This window comes from Cyanidioschyzon merolae, chromosome 13 (genome assembly GCF_000091205.1).
Source record: "Cyanidioschyzon merolae strain 10D DNA, chromosome 13, complete genome".
In the NCBI taxonomy this organism is placed as follows: domain Eukaryota; phylum Rhodophyta; class Bangiophyceae; order Cyanidiales; family Cyanidiaceae; genus Cyanidioschyzon; species Cyanidioschyzon merolae.
In genome coordinates this window covers 62132-82750 of record NC_010139.1, presented here as the reverse complement: position 1 = coordinate 82750, position 20619 = coordinate 62132, and the positions used below count along the sequence as shown (strand labels likewise).

The 20619-nt window shown below is 56.1% G+C and overlaps 6 protein-coding genes across 6 annotated transcripts, besides 4 other annotated features; 3 read left to right on the top strand and 3 right to left on the bottom strand.

Moving 5' to 3' along the window:
- Positions 1-107: 107 nt before the first annotated feature.
- Positions 108-3492: a sequence feature (possible transcribed region).
- CYME_CMM037C (hypothetical protein) lies at positions 3399-4499 on the top strand (the record flags this gene model as incomplete). Its single annotated transcript, XM_005536908.1, has 1 exon — positions 3399-4499. One exon carries the CDS (start codon positions 3399-3401, stop codon positions 4497-4499), a length of 1101 nt encoding a protein of 366 aa, XP_005536965.1.
- On the bottom strand, positions 4496-5470 carry CYME_CMM036C (hypothetical protein; the record flags this gene model as incomplete). The annotated part of the gene is made up of 1 exon (XM_005536907.1): positions 4496-5470. One exon carries the CDS (start codon positions 5468-5470, stop codon positions 4496-4498), a length of 975 nt encoding a protein of 324 aa, XP_005536964.1.
- A 1255-nt stretch (positions 5471-6725) lies between these two features.
- Positions 6726-7053: a sequence feature (possible transcribed region).
- A 1037-nt stretch (positions 7054-8090) lies between these two features.
- On the bottom strand, positions 8091-9788 carry CYME_CMM034C (NADH dehydrogenase I iron-sulfur protein 75kDa subunit; the record flags this gene model as incomplete). The annotated part of the gene is made up of 1 exon (XM_005536906.1): positions 8091-9788. One exon carries the CDS (start codon positions 9786-9788, stop codon positions 8091-8093), a length of 1698 nt encoding a protein of 565 aa, XP_005536963.1.
- Positions 9789-10384: 596 nt separating this feature from the next.
- Positions 10385-11616: a sequence feature (possible transcribed region).
- A 168-nt stretch (positions 11617-11784) lies between these two features.
- Positions 11785-13078: a sequence feature (possible transcribed region).
- Positions 12679-14340, top strand: CYME_CMM031C (hypothetical protein; the record flags this gene model as incomplete). The annotated part of the gene is made up of 1 exon (XM_005536905.1): positions 12679-14340. The coding sequence occupies one exon, from the start codon at positions 12679-12681 to the stop codon at positions 14338-14340; it is 1662 nt and encodes a 553-aa protein (XP_005536962.1).
- Positions 14341-15313: 973 nt separating this feature from the next.
- CYME_CMM030C (NADH dehydrogenase I beta subcomplex 9) lies at positions 15314-15682 on the top strand (the record flags this gene model as incomplete). The annotated part of the gene is made up of 1 exon (XM_005536904.1): positions 15314-15682. The coding sequence occupies one exon, from the start codon at positions 15314-15316 to the stop codon at positions 15680-15682; it is 369 nt and encodes a 122-aa protein (XP_005536961.1).
- A 1804-nt stretch (positions 15683-17486) lies between these two features.
- CYME_CMM029C (notchless) lies at positions 17487-19301 on the bottom strand (the record flags this gene model as incomplete). Its single annotated transcript, XM_005536903.1, has 1 exon — positions 17487-19301. One exon carries the CDS (start codon positions 19299-19301, stop codon positions 17487-17489), a length of 1815 nt encoding a protein of 604 aa, XP_005536960.1.
- Between the last annotated feature and the right edge of the window lie 1318 nt (positions 19302-20619).

Sequence of the window (20619 nt, the reverse complement as noted above, 5' to 3'; positions counted from 1 at the left end):
AGGCGCTGCACTCCGGGTCGCTAGCCGCAACGGAACCGCAATACTGTGCGATCCGCGGTTGGCGACTTTTATCTCAGGCACGGCATCTCGAGGTCTTTTATTGCTTGGTCAATCAAAGGTCAAAGCCCGACGACGAGACCGTTCTCGGGTTCGTAGCACATAGAAGCGTCTGCGGCTGGTGCGAGATCGCTTCCGTGGTAACAGGCACCATTCGCGCATCCTATGAATCCTGATTAGGCGGATCCAGCTTGTTTCACAGAAAAAGAATGTAGTGCATGCTGCGCCCTGCGCGGGCGCAGAGGTCTCGTTGCTCGAGTTTTGCAGCGTGAACCGCTGCGCAAAAGCGCTACCGACCGCGTCGCGTTGCTGACGCAGCTCGCTTATGCAAAGATCGCCGCTTTCCCGCAGGCAAAGGTCATTTCCGAGATGCCAACACTGCCACCACCTTCGCCATTATCACCATTACCACGAAAACTAGCGCTGCAAAGGAACCAGGCCATCCGCAATCATCTGCTGAACATGCTCTCGAATCGTCAGATCGGCATTGCGATACTCGATGTCAAGAAGCATCTTCGATTTCGCGACATTGAAGCAAATCGGAATACCAACTCGATGACGAATCATCTCCCACGGCAGTCCGATAAATGGACCCGCGAAGTATATGAGCCACTTGGGAAGCTCTCGTCGGGGTGATCGGAAGCGCTGACCCCATTTGGCTCGCAGCACATACGCCACCTCCAGAATAGACTTTTACCCAGCAACGACAATTACCGGCCACTGGGGACGCGCTTCTTCTCGCTGCCAGCACGGAGATGCGCCAGCACAACATCCCGAACGTCCACAATGGACTGCTGCCGGGCGGGCACACCCAATGCCAAGCGGCCGCGAAGCACCTCTCGCATGAACTCGACTGAACCGGACTCGGTCTCCGCGGTTAACGAAGGCCCCTGGCCGAATCTCGGCAGGATGGTGACCAAGTCCGGGCTCTTGTCCCGGTTCTCAGCGGAATGCGCGAGTTCCTACGCGCGCCGCTCGCTTTCCGCCTACAGTGCGAGATCGATGCCTCCATTCAGAGTCGCGCGGGAGCACAACCGGCGCCGGACACGCCGTTTTTTTCATGGACAAAACGTTTACTTAGGCCAGCGTTCTCCGATTATGCGCATTTTTCTTTTCTTACTTTTTTGTGTGTGTTTTTTTCAGTGCGCGGTGAGGTATCCATCAACCCCCTACCTCCATGTTACATTACCTATACTTCGTCTCGGATATTCTGGTCGTTTCATACGTCCTATCGTGTGTGCCTAGAACCTGCCTTTCTGTATCCGCCTTTGCACCTGAACCGCTCGAGCAGATAGTTCGTAGAGCTAGAACAGCATTTCTATACCATAGAGGGCGTCAGCTCGAGGGGTGCTTCACCCGACGTAGAATCGGGTCTCGTCGTCAGTTTGTGCTCAGACAGTCTACGGATGCAGGTTTGTCTTCGCTGCACGACACGCTGGAGAAACTTGGTTGTTAGGATATATCGTGGAAGCCGCCTCTCTCCTTCGTGATCATGCATGGAATGCGTTGTCGGTTGGCAATGCGGGTTTGAGCTCGACACCCACCACAGAAGGTAGGCGCAGAGAGCGCATTGAGCCCGGGTGCGCATCCGATTCGCTGGACCTTCCGCCTAGAAGGTAGAGTGTGAGTTTGTGCGCCACTAATGAGCGCTGAGGCTCGTTTAGCGGACCATCAGTTGCCAGTGCTACACTCAGAGTGCGTGGCCGGATACGCCGTTGATGGGCTCTCGCGGTGACGTTCGCGGAGCGATTGGGCGCAGCGGCACCGAAGCGCGGCGCGCTGTATACGCAAGATCCTCGTTGCATCCGCTTGCACCTGGTGGCACTCGCACGAACAAATAAAATCGAGTTTCGGGGTCCACGCGCTGAGGACGTTCCTCATGGCAATGGCGGCAGAGCTCGAAACGCGGGTGTTTCATATGCAGCCATACATTCGGTTGCTAGAATGCCGGCACTTCCTCGTGGGGCGTATGCGGGGCACCCACATGCTATGCACGGTCGGTGCATGCCTGTGCGACAGCGCTGCGAGCCGCGCGAGTCCTTCGGGGACCGCACCAGTCTAGGTACTGGTATTTCATTCGTTGCAGCCTCAGCGTAGCGTCGTGCGTTGAGGGAAACGCTGGATTCTGGAGCGCGCTCTGTCGCACCCAGCGGGAATGGCAGGTGCCGGTTTTCATCGCAGCGCCAGCCCTGAATATGCTGTCCCGTGCCACCTGCTTATCTCGTGGAGCAGCCGCTGCCAACAAATCCATGCCCATGATTCAGCAGGTCGCACCTAACGTGGGCAGTGCGAACGGCCCCGTCGTAGATCATTCATGTCGGCACCCGGTTCAGTTCAACCCATATCGATACGTTGTATAAGGCACCACGAGGGACCTACCTGACGCAATCCGCGTTCAAGCATCATTGACGGAGACGAAGACCCGGTTTTCTTAGGGGCCCGCACAACCATTCTCTCGTGATGAGCTGCTCATATGAAGAAGCGCTGCAGCAACGTATCCCGAGAACTCGCTCCAATGTATTGTAAACTTTACGGTACCAATATCAGTCTCTGCGACGCGCCTATACGCCATCGCGGTCTCGTACGCATCGGGCACTGAAAATGGAAGAGGCGGTACCAGCGTGATGCGCGGTCATCGCCCCGCGAGGCAAATGCTGCCTGCACGCTGCGTGCATGCCCGCACGACAGCGACCGCGGCACGACTCTTCTTCGGATTGCAGCATGGCTGACCGACACACGCACACGCACACGCACACGCACACGCACACGCACACGCACACGCACACGCACACGCACACGCACACGCACACGCACACGCACACGCACACGCACACGCACACGCACACGCACACAAACGAATTTGGAACCACCCCCCAGGCCGCAATCGTAAACGGCATCGCGGGAGAAAGCATGCTCACCATGGCGCGCACCAATGGCGGTTACGATTTGGGATGCGCGCCGGTGCCTGCTTCGCCTGCGATTGCGTGCGATTGCGTGCGATTGCGTGCGATTGCGTGCGATTGCGTGCGGCAGAAAAGCTCCGGACACGTCGTTCTTCAAGTCGCTCGTAACACGTCTTCTGGCACCTGTGGCGCATATTCCAGTACTAACGTACGTGTCAATCTTGTCCTATCTGTGGCAACGGACGCGGTGCATCAGCCGATCTAGTGTTCTTGAGTTTTGTTTCCTGTTGTTGCGTGCTTGCTGAAGGCAACGCTTCGCACCACAAAACGCCGACGCTGCCATCAAACCCTATCGGAACGCACCGCGTTTGGAGCCCTCCCTGACGCCACGCACCGCTGCAGAACTGTGTTTGATACGCTTTCCTCCGCTTGATTTCCATGTGTTCGCCAAGTAGGTCGCTGCATCGGCCCGCAGGCCTGTCGACGGTACCAGTGCTCGAGCTACCGTCGACGCCGTTGACAAGCGAGCGGCGTGGAGCGAGTCGCATCTGCGACAGATCCTCTACGGACACTGCCCTGGTGATGACGGCGCCTCCGCTGGACCGTCGCAGCCGATCTCGCCGCCACACCGCACTTCATCGAACTCTTGTGGAAGGCGAGCAATTTCTGTACCGCGGACGGCGTCGTCAGCTCGAGCTGGACGCTTTCCAGCAGCCACGGAGACTTGAGTTCGGAGTTGACGGCACCGACGAACTGCCACAAACTGGCCATACTTCAGCGACCATCGGCACCAACGCCGGAAACGAAGCCCGCGCCCCAGAAAAGACTCGACAGGACTCCATGAAACCGGCGGCAATGTACGGGTCCCGCGTCACGCTAACCCCTGTCCGTGCATCACCGGCCCAAAGACGGCTTCTAGGAAGTAGCCTAGTGCTATCGCCTGTGCGCGTCTCGAGTCGCCAATCCCGAAACGCTCCCGCATCCATGGGCAGCGGTGCGGCTGCAAAGTCGCCGTCCACCGCAGACTTGCTTGCGGCTGCCAGTTGGGCGTACTCTCCGAACCGCGCTATTCCACAGCCGCAAAGCGATGAACCTGCAGTCAACGAATCGCCTGTGGCGGGCCCTGCAGCGTCCTGGCGCCAGACGCTCGCTGCTCTCCGGCAGCTGGCCCTGAGCGGTGGCGGTGCAGCTGCCGCTGCTGTGGCGGAGTGCCCTCGCGAGGACCCGGCCTCCTGTGCTCAACGGGAACGTGCCAAACGAAATGATCCCAGAACTTGCACGCCCGCTGTGCATGATGCGCTGTCCGAATTCTCAACACCAGAAAAGGGTGCACAGGGCGCTCGGTCATCGACACACCACAGGAGCCTATCACCCGCGTCACCGGCTGTCGCTGACATCGATGCAATAGCGCTGGCCGGTGCTTCCGAGCCAGGTACGCACCCACTCAAGGCCGTCTCCACTGAGAATGTTCCCGTTCTGCATGCCAAGCGGGCAGCAAGCCGCACCGCTGGCAACCTGGCGAGGCTGGTGCCCGGCTAAGCCGCTTCAGTCGACAGGTGCAGTTTGTCTGCGCGCGTAGTCGATGATCGCAAGTTTCTGAGCACGCGCGCTGCCCATTCCAAACGCATGAGACTCTGCTCTAAAGCCTGTTCAATGAATGGTGAGCCCAACCGATCTAGACCAAGAAGAACATCGACTGAGGTTTTTGCGTAGTGATATGCTTCTCGAACAGTATCGGAACGTGTTGCAAGCTCCAGGGACGACCAGTCGGCAGAAAGCTTCATTTCCGCGAGGATCCCACACGCCACAGCGTAGAGTACTCGCGCACGCAGTTTCGGCATTGTTAGCCATGCGTCTTCCGCAAGCTCCATGGACGGTCCGTTGTTCGCGACAACATCTTCTGACGCGGAACCCTCTGCAATCGACGGGCACGTCGCTGACGCAACCGGAGAAACTGCTTCAGCCTGCAATTGAGTCAGGGCCTCTTTCTGCTCACTCCACTCAAGCTCACGTGCATACGTTCGAATAGCGGTTTCAAGCAGGAACGGTTCTCGGCGCTTGACACCGAGCTGCACGCATAGCTGAGCTGCGTTCAGCGTCAAATACTTTGCGGCCGTCTGGCGAATATCCTCGAACAGTGCGTCTTCCTTCACGTACTCGGAGCCTTGCACAAACCCCGAGACCGTACACCCACAGAGTAGACAGTCGCGTACACCGTTCGCTGCGCACGCGCCGCAGTACACGTGTGTGCACGGCAGTGCTAGGGCGTAGCCGCCAGCGCGCGGCACCGGCGGTGTATGACACAGCGGGCACAGGATGCTTTCAGAGCGAGCGTGTGTCCATTGGTCACCGCTGCGGCTCGGCGCTTCCGTGCCGCTCTCGACAGACCGTTGAAATGGGCACTGGGGCCGTCGACTTGGGTCGTTCTCGGCCTCGGCTTCTCCAGGGGTGTTCAATTCACCCAACGAGGATTGTTCAGTCAAACGCTGAGCGAAAGGACACGGCACCATTTCTATGGCAGCGTCATTCTAGAAAAGGGAACCTCATATGCAGATGCGCTGCCGACCCGAAGAACGGAAAGGTATGATTGTTTGTTCTCGTGTGCGGTATGGGGAGTGTAGCGCTTGCCACTGCTGTGAAATGAGGAGATTGGGTGCATATGGATATTAATGGACATTACTGTCCAGCGCGATGCTGCGCAAATTTTTTTCCGGATGACAAAACGTTTCCATTGACCATGGATCCCAGCACTCGGGATCGATAATGGCTTTCGAGAAAGCGTCCATCATGAAGCGCCTACCTCCAAGTTCCATTACCCATACTTCTTCTCGGATGTTATGGTCGTTTCGTATTTTCTCTCGTGCGACGAGTGCCTGTCGTGGGCACCCGACTTGGTGCCGAAACTACTGGAGCGGATGCATCATCGTGACTGAACGGCTTTGCCATACCTCTGGGGGCGTCGGCTCGGGACGTTGTGCACTCGACACGGGCTCGTGCGTGTGCAAACTTCGAATCGTTCCAGCGAGCGGTATCGTATCACCTGATCCCAGCGTCAGCTGTGTGGTCGCTCTGAGGTTTGCTCGATACACTCCAGAGGGATGCGGACAGTGGGTATCCCTGATTCCGGAACTCGAACGAACAATTCCTAGACGAGGTGCGTCAACGCGAGAGAAGCTACGCCAGCCTTCCTCGAGTAGGATGCTACACGATCCCTCATGGCATCCTGCATCACATATTTTGGGGTATTCTCCCCATAGATATGTTCCAGTTGAGAGGCCTCGACATCGGTTTCAGACAGATCTCTCTGGTCGGTCACGGTTTCGTTCCTGTCACTCTGCGTCCTATTTCCACGAGCATTTCACTCTTCTTCGTCAGTTGATTTCTTCTGGTTTTCGATCGCATGTCGGGGTGGCATGGAAATGGTTGCCGTACTCCGTACCCATTTTCCCAGGGGACGGAGACGCACTCGGCCGACGGGGGCACTGCATTTCGCATTTTCTCTGTCTGTGTATACCCGATTCCGTGAGAACCTCGTTGTCAGCATCTCCGTCGCGAGCATGCCTAGGAGCTGAGGCGGGTCCTTCCGTTCCCTCCCGCGCAAGAGCAGAGACGCAACGGAGATGTTCCGGGCCGGTGAACGTAGAAACGAACGACTACTGGAACCATATTTATGACACGGATGCGAACGACTCGTCGATAGATCTGTGAGTGCTGAAATAGCGGTTTACAACAGAGAACACATCCTCGACTCGATGGAACAAAGGAGAAGCAGCCGGAACGCACAGCACAGCTCGATGCCAAGCTCAGCTGCGCTCTGCCGCGCCGCTGTCGAGTGATGTAAAACGACCTTATCTGCGAACAAGGCAGAGCATTGGGGCACGCAGAAGCCGTACAATGCTTCGACGAAAGATGTGCTGGTTGATGTCGCTCTCCGTTTGGCGATCTGCAGACGACCACACAGTAGCATCGCGGCTAGATCTGATTTTGTCTTCATTCTGGCTCGTTTCCACACTGCGAACAGCGGTTACCCCATCTCAAATTGCGCGCAGAATACAGGTGTAAGATTTCGCCCAAATGAATTCCCATAAAGAAAGACGTACATCTGCCTCTCCTGGGAGAAGCGTTCGCATGTCTATACGTCATCGATGGTGTCTTGTCGATCGCGTGATGGTCTCCCCTGGAACACTGCAGTCCTCTTTGTCGAATCGCTTCTCTCCATCACCTTCTGATTCAACGGTGCGGAACCTTCACATCCTGCAGCTTCTTTGATAGTATTTGTTAGCGAACGTAACGAGTGGTATGGAATGGTGACAACACACTCCAGTAGCCAGCGTTTGACAGGGTCTGTTTTGGGAGCACGACGTCCAGCATAAGCACGACGAGAAAAGCGGTCACTTCATCCACCTGCTTACCATAGCATGACGGACTTGTACAGACAGGGCAATTTACGCAAGCTAGCGGTTGCAGCACAAACTACGTTCGCGACCTGTCGCCTCTCCGCAGCATGTATCGCATTGTTGGACTCCTGCGAGACAGACAGACGAAAACGAAAAACGCAGTTTGGTACAGGCATTCGAGAATTCACATTTCCAAGTGTGAAGCTTTGTGATTGATTGCAACCAGCACTTGCATGGCTGCTTCATGTTTATCTTGCCGTGGCGGATGAGTCATACGCAACTCGTGCACAATGAAAACAGCGCATATCCCATAGGATGCTGCGGGACTGGGGATAGGCGTGTACACGTGCAGGCGGTTCATGTGTGTGTACGCGTGGATGGGTTTGTGTTGCCGCTTGGCTCTGATTCGTTCCAAGACGAACCTTCGTCTACACGCAAGCCGGTAATTTCTGCTCCTCTAGTCGTACAGTTTTCATCATTTAAGGGACTACACGGCGGGTGCGGTAGCTGCTTGCTGTTCTTTAAGAGGAAAGCACTGGGCATAGCTATTCTTGTTGAAAGCGTGTGCGTATCACCAGGGGCCTCTGTTCAGCAATCATAGGTTCCGTCGTCGCAAGGGCAACCGCTCACCAGCGCACGACCCGCGCAAAACCTGCTTCAGTTGCTGCTGCCGTTGCTGCTGTTGCTACTGGTATCCCACTCCACTCTAGGGTCATGCTCTGAGCAAAGGCATTTACGAACTGGATTCCTCAAAATTACTATAGCGAGCAACACGCACGCATTTCGCCATCGTAGCACTCGCTCTGGTAATCGGATCTGTCATGTAAAAATTCTCAATAACCGGTCCAAACGGCATGGGTGACAGCGGCAACGAACGAGCGCGCTCTGCTTTCGCACCGCCTAGCTGCACCTGTCCCGTGTTTGGTGTTCTAATGAGATCCGGTTCCTGTAAACCATACTGGACACCCAGATGAGGAGCCAGGAATTCCATTTCCTGTGCTGCATCGAAAAATCCGGCAGCGTGATCCAGACCTACCAAGAGCTCATCGAGAATTTCCGCGTCGACTTTGGCCTGGCCAGGAGGCAGGAACGCGCGTGCCGTGCGCTGGACACGACCCTCTGTGTTCACAAACGTGCCGTTCTTCTCGGTATACGCAGCACCGGGTAGGATCAGGTCAGCGATGCTTGCTCCATAGTCTCCGTGATGCCCCTGATACACCACGTAGCAGGTCTCGGGGAGCTCCTCGAGTCCATCGATATCATCGGCACCCAGCAGATAGAGCAGCTTGGCACGCGCCCAGGGCTGTTCGCTGGTTTGTTGCGCCCCGGACTGATCAATCCAGCGGTTTCCTTTCAGCGTATGATCAAAGCCAAGGTCGAGCGCCCCAACGGTATTCGCGGCAGTGTGAAGTACGTTCAGGCCATTCCACGAGCCATCCCGGGGCACAAGTCGCGGGACGTGGTCCACCAACGTTGCGAGGCAGCCAAAAATAGCCGCCCCGTCATGTCTCTGGAACGCCTGTTGGCTCACGATAATCGCCGGTCGCTGCGCTTTGGCCAAAACAGAGCAAAAAGCATGACGACCTTGGGCGATCCGCAGAAGCGTTGCGGGACTGGTCCCGAGATGCCAGAGGTGTTCACGATTGTACGTTAGGTCGGCATGGCAGCCGATCAGGCCAACTCGAGCATTCCCAAATAAGACCGCTTTCCGGATACGATTATTCAGGAGCGGCGCCTCCACTCGCGGGTTCGTTGCCACCAGAAGGATGACATCGGCGTGTTCCAAACCAGCTAGCGTTGTATTCGCACAGTAGGCGTAGCGAAAGTCCGTCGGCGGTGTACCCGTATTCGCGTGTCCCTGAACATGGACAAAAGCGGTACCCTCAGGAAACATGCTGTAAAAGATGCGCCGTAGCGCTGCTATGCTTTCGCAATCTGCATAGGGCCCGATAATGGCATGGGCCTCGAACGCAGATCGCTGAGTTGTTGCTGGGGTGGCGGCCTCCCGAATGGCCGACACCAGCTTGTTGACTAGGATAGCCCTTGCTTTGTACCAGTCCACACCGACAAGTTGTTCGTTCGCTTCACCAGTGTGTATCCGCACCATCGGAACCGTCAAGCGCTGCCGTTTCAGGCCGTCGTAGGCGAAACGCGTCTTGTCACTGATCCACTCTTCATTCACCTCCTCGTTCAAGCGCGGTAAAATACGACGGACTTCCGTACCAACCGCATCAATGCGAATGTTCGAACCAACACCGTCGAATACATCGATCGATTCGGTGCTTTTCAGTTCCCAGGGTCGAGCACGAAACGCGTACGGTTTCGAGGTTAGTGCGCCGAAACGGCGGCAGTGCTGCAGCGGACGCTCTCGATGCAGGTGGAGAACCTTCGACAACGCCGTGCGAAGCACTGTCCGAGCCAGCGCCGGCATGCTTGGCCGTCTCACCCAAATCTTGCTCAAGGGAAACGTCAGCTTATCGTTCGGTGCCGCGCTATACAATGCACGGTGCCTCCCGTCCAGTCCGCGAAGGTAGGTGGAGCAAATCGACACTCAAGACTCCAGAACCGAGACTGCCTCTCCTTGATGCAGTGCCTGACGAGTCAGCTGATCAGAGCGTGTTTGTGAGCGACGTCGCCGGTGACTGACACCCCGAGCACCACGCGAGAGCGCTGGGAGAATCCGAAACAGCTGCGCTGTCCGAAAAGCGCGCACGCACGGTCGTCGACTTGGGCCTCACTCCAGTCCGGTAGCCCGAGTCGCGAAATTGCACAGCAGTCACAGCCTATCGCTCCTTCGAACCGAGCGAGCTTGAGCTGTTTCCAACACTGCACGCAGTGCTTTATCAGGTCACAAAGACACGGGTCTAGGCAGCACACCCACACACACCCACACACACACACAGCGGACCCGTTCAAAGAACGCTTTTTCCAACAATCGACGACACTGGGCAGACGTTGAGCGCGGCCTCGTCAACTTGTATCGCGCACGATCATCGCGCAGCTTAGCACGGGAGAGAGAAATGAACCATTAGGTAGCTACGAGATAATGGTTTCTTTCCTCCTCTATGATAAACGTCAAAAGCGGGAAAAGGTTTCCATATTGTCGAAAGTTTACCTTCCAGGCGACAGGTCCCGCGGACTTTACGAATCTGCTGGGCTAATACTTCAAGCTCTCCCCGGGCCTACTGTTGCCGTGACACCTGAGCAGCTTGTCCGCAATGCAATTTATTCTGGGACTCGAAGCAGGTAGGCGCCTTCTGAGCGTTGACCTGGTCGTTCTAGTATCGTAGGATATCGCTTCGCGCCTCCGCAGGCAGTAGTCTTGTCTGTACGGGTTGTAGGCCCCCAGAATGATGTCGAGGCCCGATTCCGAGACTAGTGAACCTCGCCTCGAGCCGACAGCCTCAGTGGTACGGCACAGACGTTCTGTCTCCGCGTTGCATCTGCTCCAGTGGTATAACTCTTATTGCGGGTGTAGCAAGGCAGTCACGCAGCACACGACAGAATATACGTAACGACCACGATATCCGAGAAGAAGGAAGGGTTATGGAGCTTGAAGGCAGGGTGCATCAAGACGGACGCATTGCCGAATGCCAATATCCATTCACGCAGTCTGGAATCCCTGATCAATGCAAATGTTTTGTTAAATGAAAGAATTCGCTCGGTCGAGCGATCATTACGTTTCGCGATGAGAAGCACTCCCTCAATCGGTGAGACACATACAGACTATGGAGGAATGAAAAGCAGCTCTTTGTCGATAGAATCGGCAACAGCTCCAACAAAAGGGGAATGGTGCAAGGCCACTTTTTCCAATAGAGGGATGTCGCCAGGCGTCAAGAAACAGTCCACGATGATTCGGCAAAGTGAATGCTGTGGTATGCGCCTTCCCTACGCGCGAAACTGAGGCTGCCAAATGAATCCACTGTTTCTAGAATAGATAAGGTCCTCGTTCTCATCGAGTTCGATCGTACATACACCGAGCTCCCAATACCTCGAATACTCGTATACGATCCGATCGTTTCGTCCCAGGGAATTCCCATCGACTGAAAAGAACTGATGTCCCTGTGCTTTATGCGATGGCGATGTTGAAAGAACGCTGTCGTTGTGATTTCGGTGGAAAATGGTCGTGCGTGAACTAGGTCTCATTTTTTCCGACTGTTTCCCAGTGTTTTCAGGACCACACGAACAAGCTGGTGAGAAACAGAGACGCTCCTAGCGGCTGCTACTGCCGCTTGCGGTTTCCGTAAAGTGGTTAACGGTTGTTTCTGTACCATGAGCTCCAAGCACACGTTGACAATAGCGGCTTTTGGCGCGAAGCGCATATATTTGTTTCATTTGGTAGTCCTCAACCAACTGAGTACTGTGTAATGACTGACCTCAAGAAGGAATACCGGCCTTCTTGAGCTGCTCAACACAAAATAACATACATATAATACGTTTACCTGCTATCCGGTATAATGCATCGTGATTTCGATAGTCCGCTATACATCACAGCAAGGGTCTCACAAAATTGATCTCGATGTCTATGACCAGAATCCCTTGGATGCAAAAGTGCTTCCAACGAATCACGAAAGAGACCTCAGTACCTGGATATCCACTCATGCCTACCTTATCGCTTAGAGTCGTGCTTCTCAGTGCAACGGTAGCTACAGTGCAGCGATTCGCCTGGTGCCGTTCGGGCCCGCGTTCGTGCGCATTCTTTTAGACGCTGCTACCCTAACGGGTACGGATCTTTCCCTGAATGCGAATAGACAACGTGTATTCGGGCATCCCTGATTCAACGCGGTAATCCAACAGTATCCAAACAATTGTATCGGTTTCGCGCGTGCTCCTTGGTAGATGGACAAGCTGAGGCATTCGCCGACCTCGTGGTATGGAGGACGCTGGCAGATGCTGCCCAGCGGTGCGAGGTCTCCGGCCAAAGCCACACCGCTGTTTCTCGCGTTTAGCCCTGACATACACCTAACGCCCGGCCTGCTTCGAATAAAACCACTAGTTTTCTGGAATCATCATATTCAGCCATGTAATCAGGTTCTCGCTGCGTCGTGCAAACCGTGTCACAACCGGCACCATGCAGGTGTGCATAGTCCTCTGAGTTCCGGCCCCCGATAGACCAGTCTTCTTGCCCGCAAGTAATCGATAAAACACTTATTCTTTGGTTGCTGTCGATAGGTGCGGTCAGCGGGCCATCGTTCTGGCACAAACGCGAATTGCGTTGCACCCAGTGCCGAGTATCTGACAGATGAACAAGCGTATCGCCGTTGACCGCAGCGTTCGTCGATGTCTTGGAGCACTTGTCCCAAGGTGGCCACGAAAGCCTTATGCAGGCGTTGAGGCCAAAACTCGCAGTTTTCCATGGCACGAGCCGGCACCTTACGACCTCAACAGCACTCTCTGACGCGAGACAGGCGGTCCGCCGGATGCGGCGCTACCTGTCCAGCAGCCGCGGCCTCGGAAGCACCCTGCAACCTGTTCTACACGCTCTCTGGTTCAGTTCCTTTCAAGGAAGACACCGCCGCGTCGCAGAGTTGCTACTCCTGCTACTGTCGCTGTGGCTCCTGCTGCTTCTGTTGCCACAGAGCGTCCTCCATGGGCTGCCCCGCGCCTTTCGGAACGTCTCGTCTGACCTGCGATTGCCAAGGCAGTTCGACGGGTGCGCTCGAGTACCGCTGGGATGTAAGCGCTCCGTAGATGATTACATCGCGCTTACTGGATGTTGCTCCAGGGCTGGACTCGGACATACAATCTCCGCCATGAACCGTATCGTCCATTTGGCTCAGCGGCTCGGTTTGCGTCACGTCTACGACCCAGAGGCGATGCGCGGCCTTGGACACGGTATCGGCGACAAAGCTGAAGCGTTTTTCAATTTGTCGCTTTACACAACGCCACGAACTGCAGTCCCATCAGATCATATAGCAATTCGCATCACTGCATCGACTCTGAAGCACAGAGACGAGCGAGAACTGCTCGCGCTCCTGCAACATTGGCGGAGTGCTGTGGAGCGCCAACCCACACTCCGCACACGAGCACTCTTTTTCCAGTTCGAGGCTGTTTTCAGTCCTGGTGGAGCGTTGGCGTCTTCCTGGGCGTGTACGGCCTCGTGGTGGCGCAGCGTCTTCCAGCGCCAGCGAGCAGTCTTCATGGAAAGCCGTCGAAACCAGAATGCAGACGACTTTGCGGAACTTTCGCGTACCGTAAGCATCGCACTTCACGTCCGACGGGGTGACCAGGTTCCGCGGTATCCCATGTACAAGCCGAATGCCTACGTGGAAGCTGGCTTGCGACGAAACCTCCCTGATTCATGGTATGTGGCGGCTGCAGACGCGGCATTCAAGGCTCACTGCCACCGCGCTGGACCCGTCTTTTGCGCTCCGCACCTCCTTCGTATTCGCATTTTCTCCGAGTCACCGCTGGTGGACATGGATGGTTATCCAAGCCGGCTTAAGCAGTGGTTGTATGAGCGCTTTCCTGGTGCCAAGATCACGCAGCATCTGGACATGACTACTATTGACGCCCTGATCGAGATGACGAGCGCAGATATCTTCGTGGGGTCTCGCAGCGCTTTCTCGCAGCTTGTCGCTCGACTGATGCCCGTACACAGCACTGTTCTGGTACCACCGCAGTTTCCATCAAATTACAGCGATCCGGAGGCGGCGCCTTTGCCGTGCAGCCTCGTTCAGGCGCCTTGGCAACTGCGGACGGTCGGCGAGCCTCCGGGCGCGCTGTACTGGCCGGAATATGTTTGCCTGCGGGGCGAAAACAGTGCTGTCCCTGGGAGTGGGCGTTCATCTCCACAGCGCATTAGCAAGGCAAATCGTCCCATGTGGAGGCGAAGTCGACACGCAATGCCGCGTGCATTTTTCGGCGAGCGCTGGGCGCAACCTCGAAACTGGAGCTTTGTCGTGGAGCGTCTGATGCATCCAGATCGGGAGTGGTGGCTGCCGGAGCTCCAGCACGAGCTGCAGGTTCGTCCACACTGTTAGGCTATTTGCTACTACGACTGAGATGTTTTTGGGGCGCCACTAACTTGCACTCGCCGGCGATTGGCTTCTCTGTTTTGAATACCTGCTGCGTAGCTGCGATGGGGTTCCAGGTATGTTACGGGCGGCGCACGGGGCGGGAGCATTCTTCTAATGACTCGAACGTGCTGGCGTCCGCGGCGGTATTTGCGACCTGCCGTCTCTGAAGCGCTCAGGTCCGGCAAACGTCAAACATGAGGCATTCTCGGTCATGGGTGCTATAAAGGCGCTGATCGATGGAACGATTCCGCATGCATGAGGATTCTCGCTGCAGTGACGCTGGGTTCCCAGCGCGCGGCTGACCCCTGAGGAGTACCCATGCATCCTGTATATTTCTGAATCTTATGGAATACTATAGACATATTCATGCTGCGATCACTGAACGCTCCGTATCCGATGCTGGCCTTCGAGTCTCTTCTACGCTCTTGTATATTTCTGAATCTTATGTACCAACGTGGACACATTCATGCTGCAGTCACTGAACGCTCCGTATCCGATGCTGGCCTTCGAGTCTCTTCTACGCTCTTGTATATTTCTGAATCTTATGGAATATTATGGACACATTCATGCTACGATCACTGAACGCTCCGTATCCGATGCTGGCCTTCGAGTCTCTTCTACGCTCTTGGATATTTCTGAATCTTATGGAATCTTATGGACATATTCATGCTGCGATCACTGAACGCTCTGTTCCGTCCGTAATCATTTGATAGCTCTAGTCGCTAGCTGCCCCAAGAGCGCCACCTTGGGGGCAGGCGCTGCTCGGGACTCGCCGGCAAGCTTCCTCGAGAAACGGTTGTTACGTACTGACGGCCCAGTGTGTGTGTGTGTGTGTGTGGAGTCTACCTGGTTGTTTCCGCATCAACACTTCGGGCAAGTGTAGACGCTGGCGTATACCAGGGAATCTGCTGCACATTCGCTGAGACTGCACTGGCACATGGGTGCCGCGGTATCGATGCCAGCTCAGCGGGCAGCTCCGTTCGCCCCGGGGCTGACCCACCAGCAGCGAGTAACGCGCCTCTATCGTCACGCTTTGCGGACAGCGCGCGACTGGTTCGTGGACGTTGACTTGTGGCTGGAGCGATCGCGAGAGATCCAAGCCGAGTTTCAGCGCAATAAAAACGCAGGTCCTCGCGAGGCCCAGATCCTGTTGAACCGGGGTCTCAGTCGCTTGCTAGAGATGAGGCACCCAGAGCCCTACACCGCACCGTATTTACCAGGCGGCTGCACGTACCAGCGCAACGTTCCCCCACCGCCGGAGTTGTGTGAGCGCTCGCTTCCTCCGCACTCGGAGATGATCCGCTGAAGCGTATCGGCGAACGGGTTGGATTGCACGTACCACACCGGAGACTTTAGCCTGTGCCCTGAGATGGATCTTGTGTACTCCGGCTGATCTCTGAAGCAACAGCTGTGTTCCGGATAGGTCTGAGTACCCGAGGCGTGGTAGGTGTGTTTCAGAGCACAGCGTCGCTACGTGCATTCCGCAACACACAATCGTTCCTGGTTGTCGGTGCTTCACACACGATTCCGATACCCCTATGGATTGCCTTGTTCCGCACATGAACTTTTCACCCCGCGAACTGCATACGATACCGGACGGTCGGAAACGGTGCTGGACTGCTTCCGCTTTCGCCATGTATCGCTTGTTTCGAGAGCGCCGTACACCAGACCCGAACAAGGACAGGCTGGGTTGCTGCTGCTGCTGCACTTCTTCCGCTAGCGCCTTCACTCGGCTGGCACTGCGTTATCCGCCTGGTGCATTTCTCAGTACAGTGAAGGATTAGAAGCATCGAAACTTCGGAGCCGCCTAGTTTATGGATGGATGCGAACTGGCTCGAAAGCGTTCACCTGGTATCGACGCACAGCAGCGCTGAGGTGCATGCACTCGTGAGCGTCTCACATGATACCCTGTCACGAGCGGTCCCCCGGGTGCACTGCCACTGCTGTTCCTGCTGCGACTGTTGCTGCACGTGTCTGAGATACGGTTGGTCTGGACCTTCCGTGAGACGCCCCTCACACTGAGCGCAACTCGAGCCAGAAGGCGCATCGTCAAGACCTAGGTGTCGTGACCCGCTGTGGGGAACGGCAGTGCTCACGAGACCTGTTCGTAAACGAAAAGCGAGTCCTCGTCTGTGCAGTCCATGGTGCAGTTCGAGTCCGTGATACCGATGACCGAACTTGCCCCAAGCTCGCACGAAACTGGCGCCCACGCTCTGCCTTCAAGGAATCTGATGACAGATTCACGAGCGCTGCCGTGGACCGACTCGGTTCCCTCTTGAAGACGCTGCCATCGCGGGCTGCATAGCTGCTTTGTTGCGGGTTGAGCGCTTGTGTCTCCAGGTAAACAAGCGCTCAACCCGCAAATGATCCCCGTGTCCGCGCAGCATCCGGTATCGGATACGCCCAGTGCTCTCGATGTCAAAACCTGGCCCGTTTACACGTCGTCGTGAGCATTGCAGGTATCGAGAACGCATGCTCGAACGGGTGGGCATCCTTTACCGCGATTTTTACCAAACGAAGCAGTGTTTTGGGTTCAATGATGGTGCACTGCGATGCTTGGAGCAGCTGGAACTAGAGCCACGCCTTGGGAGACTGTCGCTCGCTCTAAATGACGCTTTCTGCATCCGCCGTGTCGACATATCGGTTTTCTTGAGTACACGGGACGCACCCAGAGAAATCGTAGAGCGGCCTCAGAGATTCGGCGCTTGTGCTTGCGTCGTAAAACGCCCACATGGCTCGGCACATCAACAGCAACAGCAACAGTAGCAGCAGCAGCAGCAAGAGCAGCAGATGCAGAAATCGGAATGATCGCATCACATGCCCTCTATGCTGTCCACGAGGGACACCAGCGAGCGCTTTCGGGTCGTCCCATAGTGACGTGGAAACGCAAGTGTCTGAGTAGGCGTTGCGAACAAGGCCGTGTGCTTTTGCACATGTGAGCATGCACGCGAGCGCGCACACACCAGGCGAAAAGTGGCTTGCAGGCATCAGAAGCGCTGTGCGGTGCTGCCTGTTCGCCCAAACAGGCACCAAACGTCGAACGCAAGCGAAATGAACGTCGTTCGGAATCGAAGACCTACACCGTCTACCACAAGATTCCGTCATCATCTCTAGCGCCAGAGCTTTAGTACGCAATCCTTGCCCCCGGAAGCAGCTGTTCGACCGTCCACAGACCAATCGATTGCGTAGACCTCATCAGCATGACCGGGAAGATCCCTTTTGAGAAGACCTTCCCGAATATCGTAGACCTTCACGGTGCTATCCCTGCTTGCCGTGGCAAGAAGACGGGAATCTGAGCTCCAGCAACACATATACACTGCCTGTACATGCTGGCGAAACGTGGCAACATGTTGACCCGAAAACCCGTTCCATAATCGAACCGACTTGTCGAACGACGCTGAGGCGATCCATCGCCCATCTGGCGAGAAACTCACATGATTCACCAGCTGCTGATGTCCGGTCAGGCGCTTGACGCGCCAACGTGCCGTCGACCAGTCTTGGTTTCTGTCGAATTCCAGCGTCAGCAGCGAGAGCGTATGATCATCTGAGCCCGCGCAAAGTCGCTCTGGACCAAGGCGGGCAACGCGATCCGCTGCCTCCTCCACCGACAAGCGCCGAATGCGGGAAGCAGCGGCACCGTTCGAGCGCCCAGCGTTGTCCTCAACGCTATATGCACCACAACGCAACAGATGGTCAGTATGGAGGGTCATGGCATTCACCCAGTGGCCGTGGATTGGCAGAACTTTCCAGCAGACGCCAGTGCTTGGTTCCCACACCCGAATCGTACAGTCCTGGCTCGCGGAGTAGAGCATTCCGTGCCCACTCCAACGCAGTGCGGTGACGCTGGCAGAGTGACCAGTTAGGGAGCGCTCACAGCGTCCGAGTCGGATGTTCCACACGCGAATACTACCATCCTTGCTTGCAGAAGCGAGTCGCTCACAGCGTCCCTGGTTACAATGGTACGGCTCCCAGCACAGCGCCGTTATCCAGCGGCTATGGCCTGTAAATACCCAGCGCACATCGGATGCGTTCGTTTTGGACCCGCGACCCGACACCAAACAAGACTCCATATCCCAGATCCGGACCGTATGATCCATGGATCCGGAGGCAAGCCAACGCCCATCCGGTGACCAGGCGAGATTGAGGACCCATCCCTGGTGTCCGTTGAGCATCGCTCGTGGAAGCTGAGCGTCCGGGTCCCATAGCCGTACCGTTTTATCCCCAGAGCCCGACGCCAGCCACTTGGCATCAGGCGAGAAACTCAGACACAGGATTGCATCCGTGTGTCCCGGCACAGTAGCCGAGCATCGTGATATCAAGCGAATGCGGAAAGAAGCCTGGAGAAAGAACTGAATATGCAGCAAGCGTTCGGTGCTGGTCATCTGCGTAGTAGATAGTGCGTCCGCCAAGGTTTGTCGGACTTCGCGACCGGTCTCCAGGACAACGAATGCGAACGGCAATGCCGCTAGTTGCTGCAAAGCGATACCAGCAGCACCAGCACTATTCGTGTCATCGGGCGTGGTGCTGGCTTCTAGTTCACGCGCCAAGTGCTCTAGTCGTTTCGACCAGTCGGCGTAGAGCTCTGCTTCGGCACGCTCTTTCTCCGAGGCCTCCCAGTGCTCTGCTTGGAGAACAGCCAGACGTTCCTGATCAGCTAGGATCTGGCTCTCAGTGAGCTGATCGGCGTCACTAGCGTTCCGGGAGTTGTCTCGTTTGCGGTTGCGGCTGGCTGCAGCGAGCGTTCGCAGGTTAGCCCATCGCTCTTTGGAGGCTCGCTCTCGCTCCTGTGCGAGAAAACTCAACAGCAACTGGGCCAGCTGTAAGGACGTTGTTGTCAGCGGCAAGTCCACTGGTGGCCCGATGCACACTCGGTCGGTCGGTTGACCTCTCTCATAGTCCGGCGGCACAAAGCAACTGAGTACCATGGACGAGGTCCCGTCGCAGCGAGAGGGGGTGTGCAGCCCGCTGTACCCGTAGCCTCGCTCTGAAACCGGAACGGTTCGTTAGTTCCAGCGCAACGATTCTCTCTGAACCTGAGCACGAGGAAGACGGAACACCGCTGCTCCGTTACCCCGAAGCGCTCAGCACCGGCACGGGGCTTTGCTCACCAGCGCGAAAGCTCTATACCGCCCAGGAGAGGCACACGGCGTCCGCGGAGGACGAAGCGTTCCGTGGAATCGTACTCGGGAAACGATTGCATAGGCTTTAGCCCTGTACCGAGTTTCCTAGTCAAACGGGATTGATCACACAGTCTCCGCTGGGAGTGCTTGAAGGAGGCATATGATCGGTGGGTAAAGCACTTCGAAGCTGCGCGCTGACTAGTTGCAGGGCGTTTCCGAACTTTAGGCTGGGTGTATCTCACGCTCACGTGCTCTTTCTTTCTCTCTGCTGGTACTTGTGTGTGTGCTCACCAGTGGACGTCTGCCAAAGTGCATAGACCTGACGGTTTCTGTGATTAGCCTACGCGTACCTGAGCGGAGGCAGTCGAGCGGAGTTATCGGTTTAGTGGAGCAGGTTGCCTGTTCTTGCGGTGGTCAAGTTACGCCCTACTGCCAGCGAACGACACCAGTGAAACCCTGCTGGTCGCGGTAACGGTAGTCGCGAAGAGGAACGCAACCTCCGGTGGGTCATTTCCTGGAAAATATATACTTCAGCAGTGCTGCTGCTGTGGAATTTTATCAGCGAAGAACGGTTTCTCAGGTAATCGAACCATAGGCGATCGCAGGATCAGTCGAGTTGGTGCTGGTACAGAGGTGCACATTTTTAACACCATCCTCACCAGTACCGTGAACGTTGTTTACGTCTTCACCGAGCTGGCGCTTGTCGTACCGCAGAGGGGTCTCTGTGTGTGTGCGTGTGTGTGTGCGTGCGGCCTGCACCAGCCCTTTGGCCTCGAGCTTCTTGTATCACGAGGCAAGTGCAGTTTCTTTCCGAGGTTATCGACGAGAACGACGGTCGTAAGCCGCACATAGCCGTCGAGCTGCCAGCGCTGTCTCATTGGACAGCTAGTTTCCTCACTGCTGCATCGGAGGCAGCGTCTGAGACCCTTCTGCGCTGCTTCGTATTGCCGTGGAAAGCTGTTCGCGTCATCAGTGACTGTGGGTGCATCGCAGCGGGCAGTGTGACCTGCAGGCCTTTTCCAGAGACCTGATCAGTGTGTATGTTTGTGTGTGTGTGTTTCGTCTCGAACGTAGAACGGGAGCATCATAAGTGCGTTGCTCTTGCCGAGGCGCTTGGGGCAGT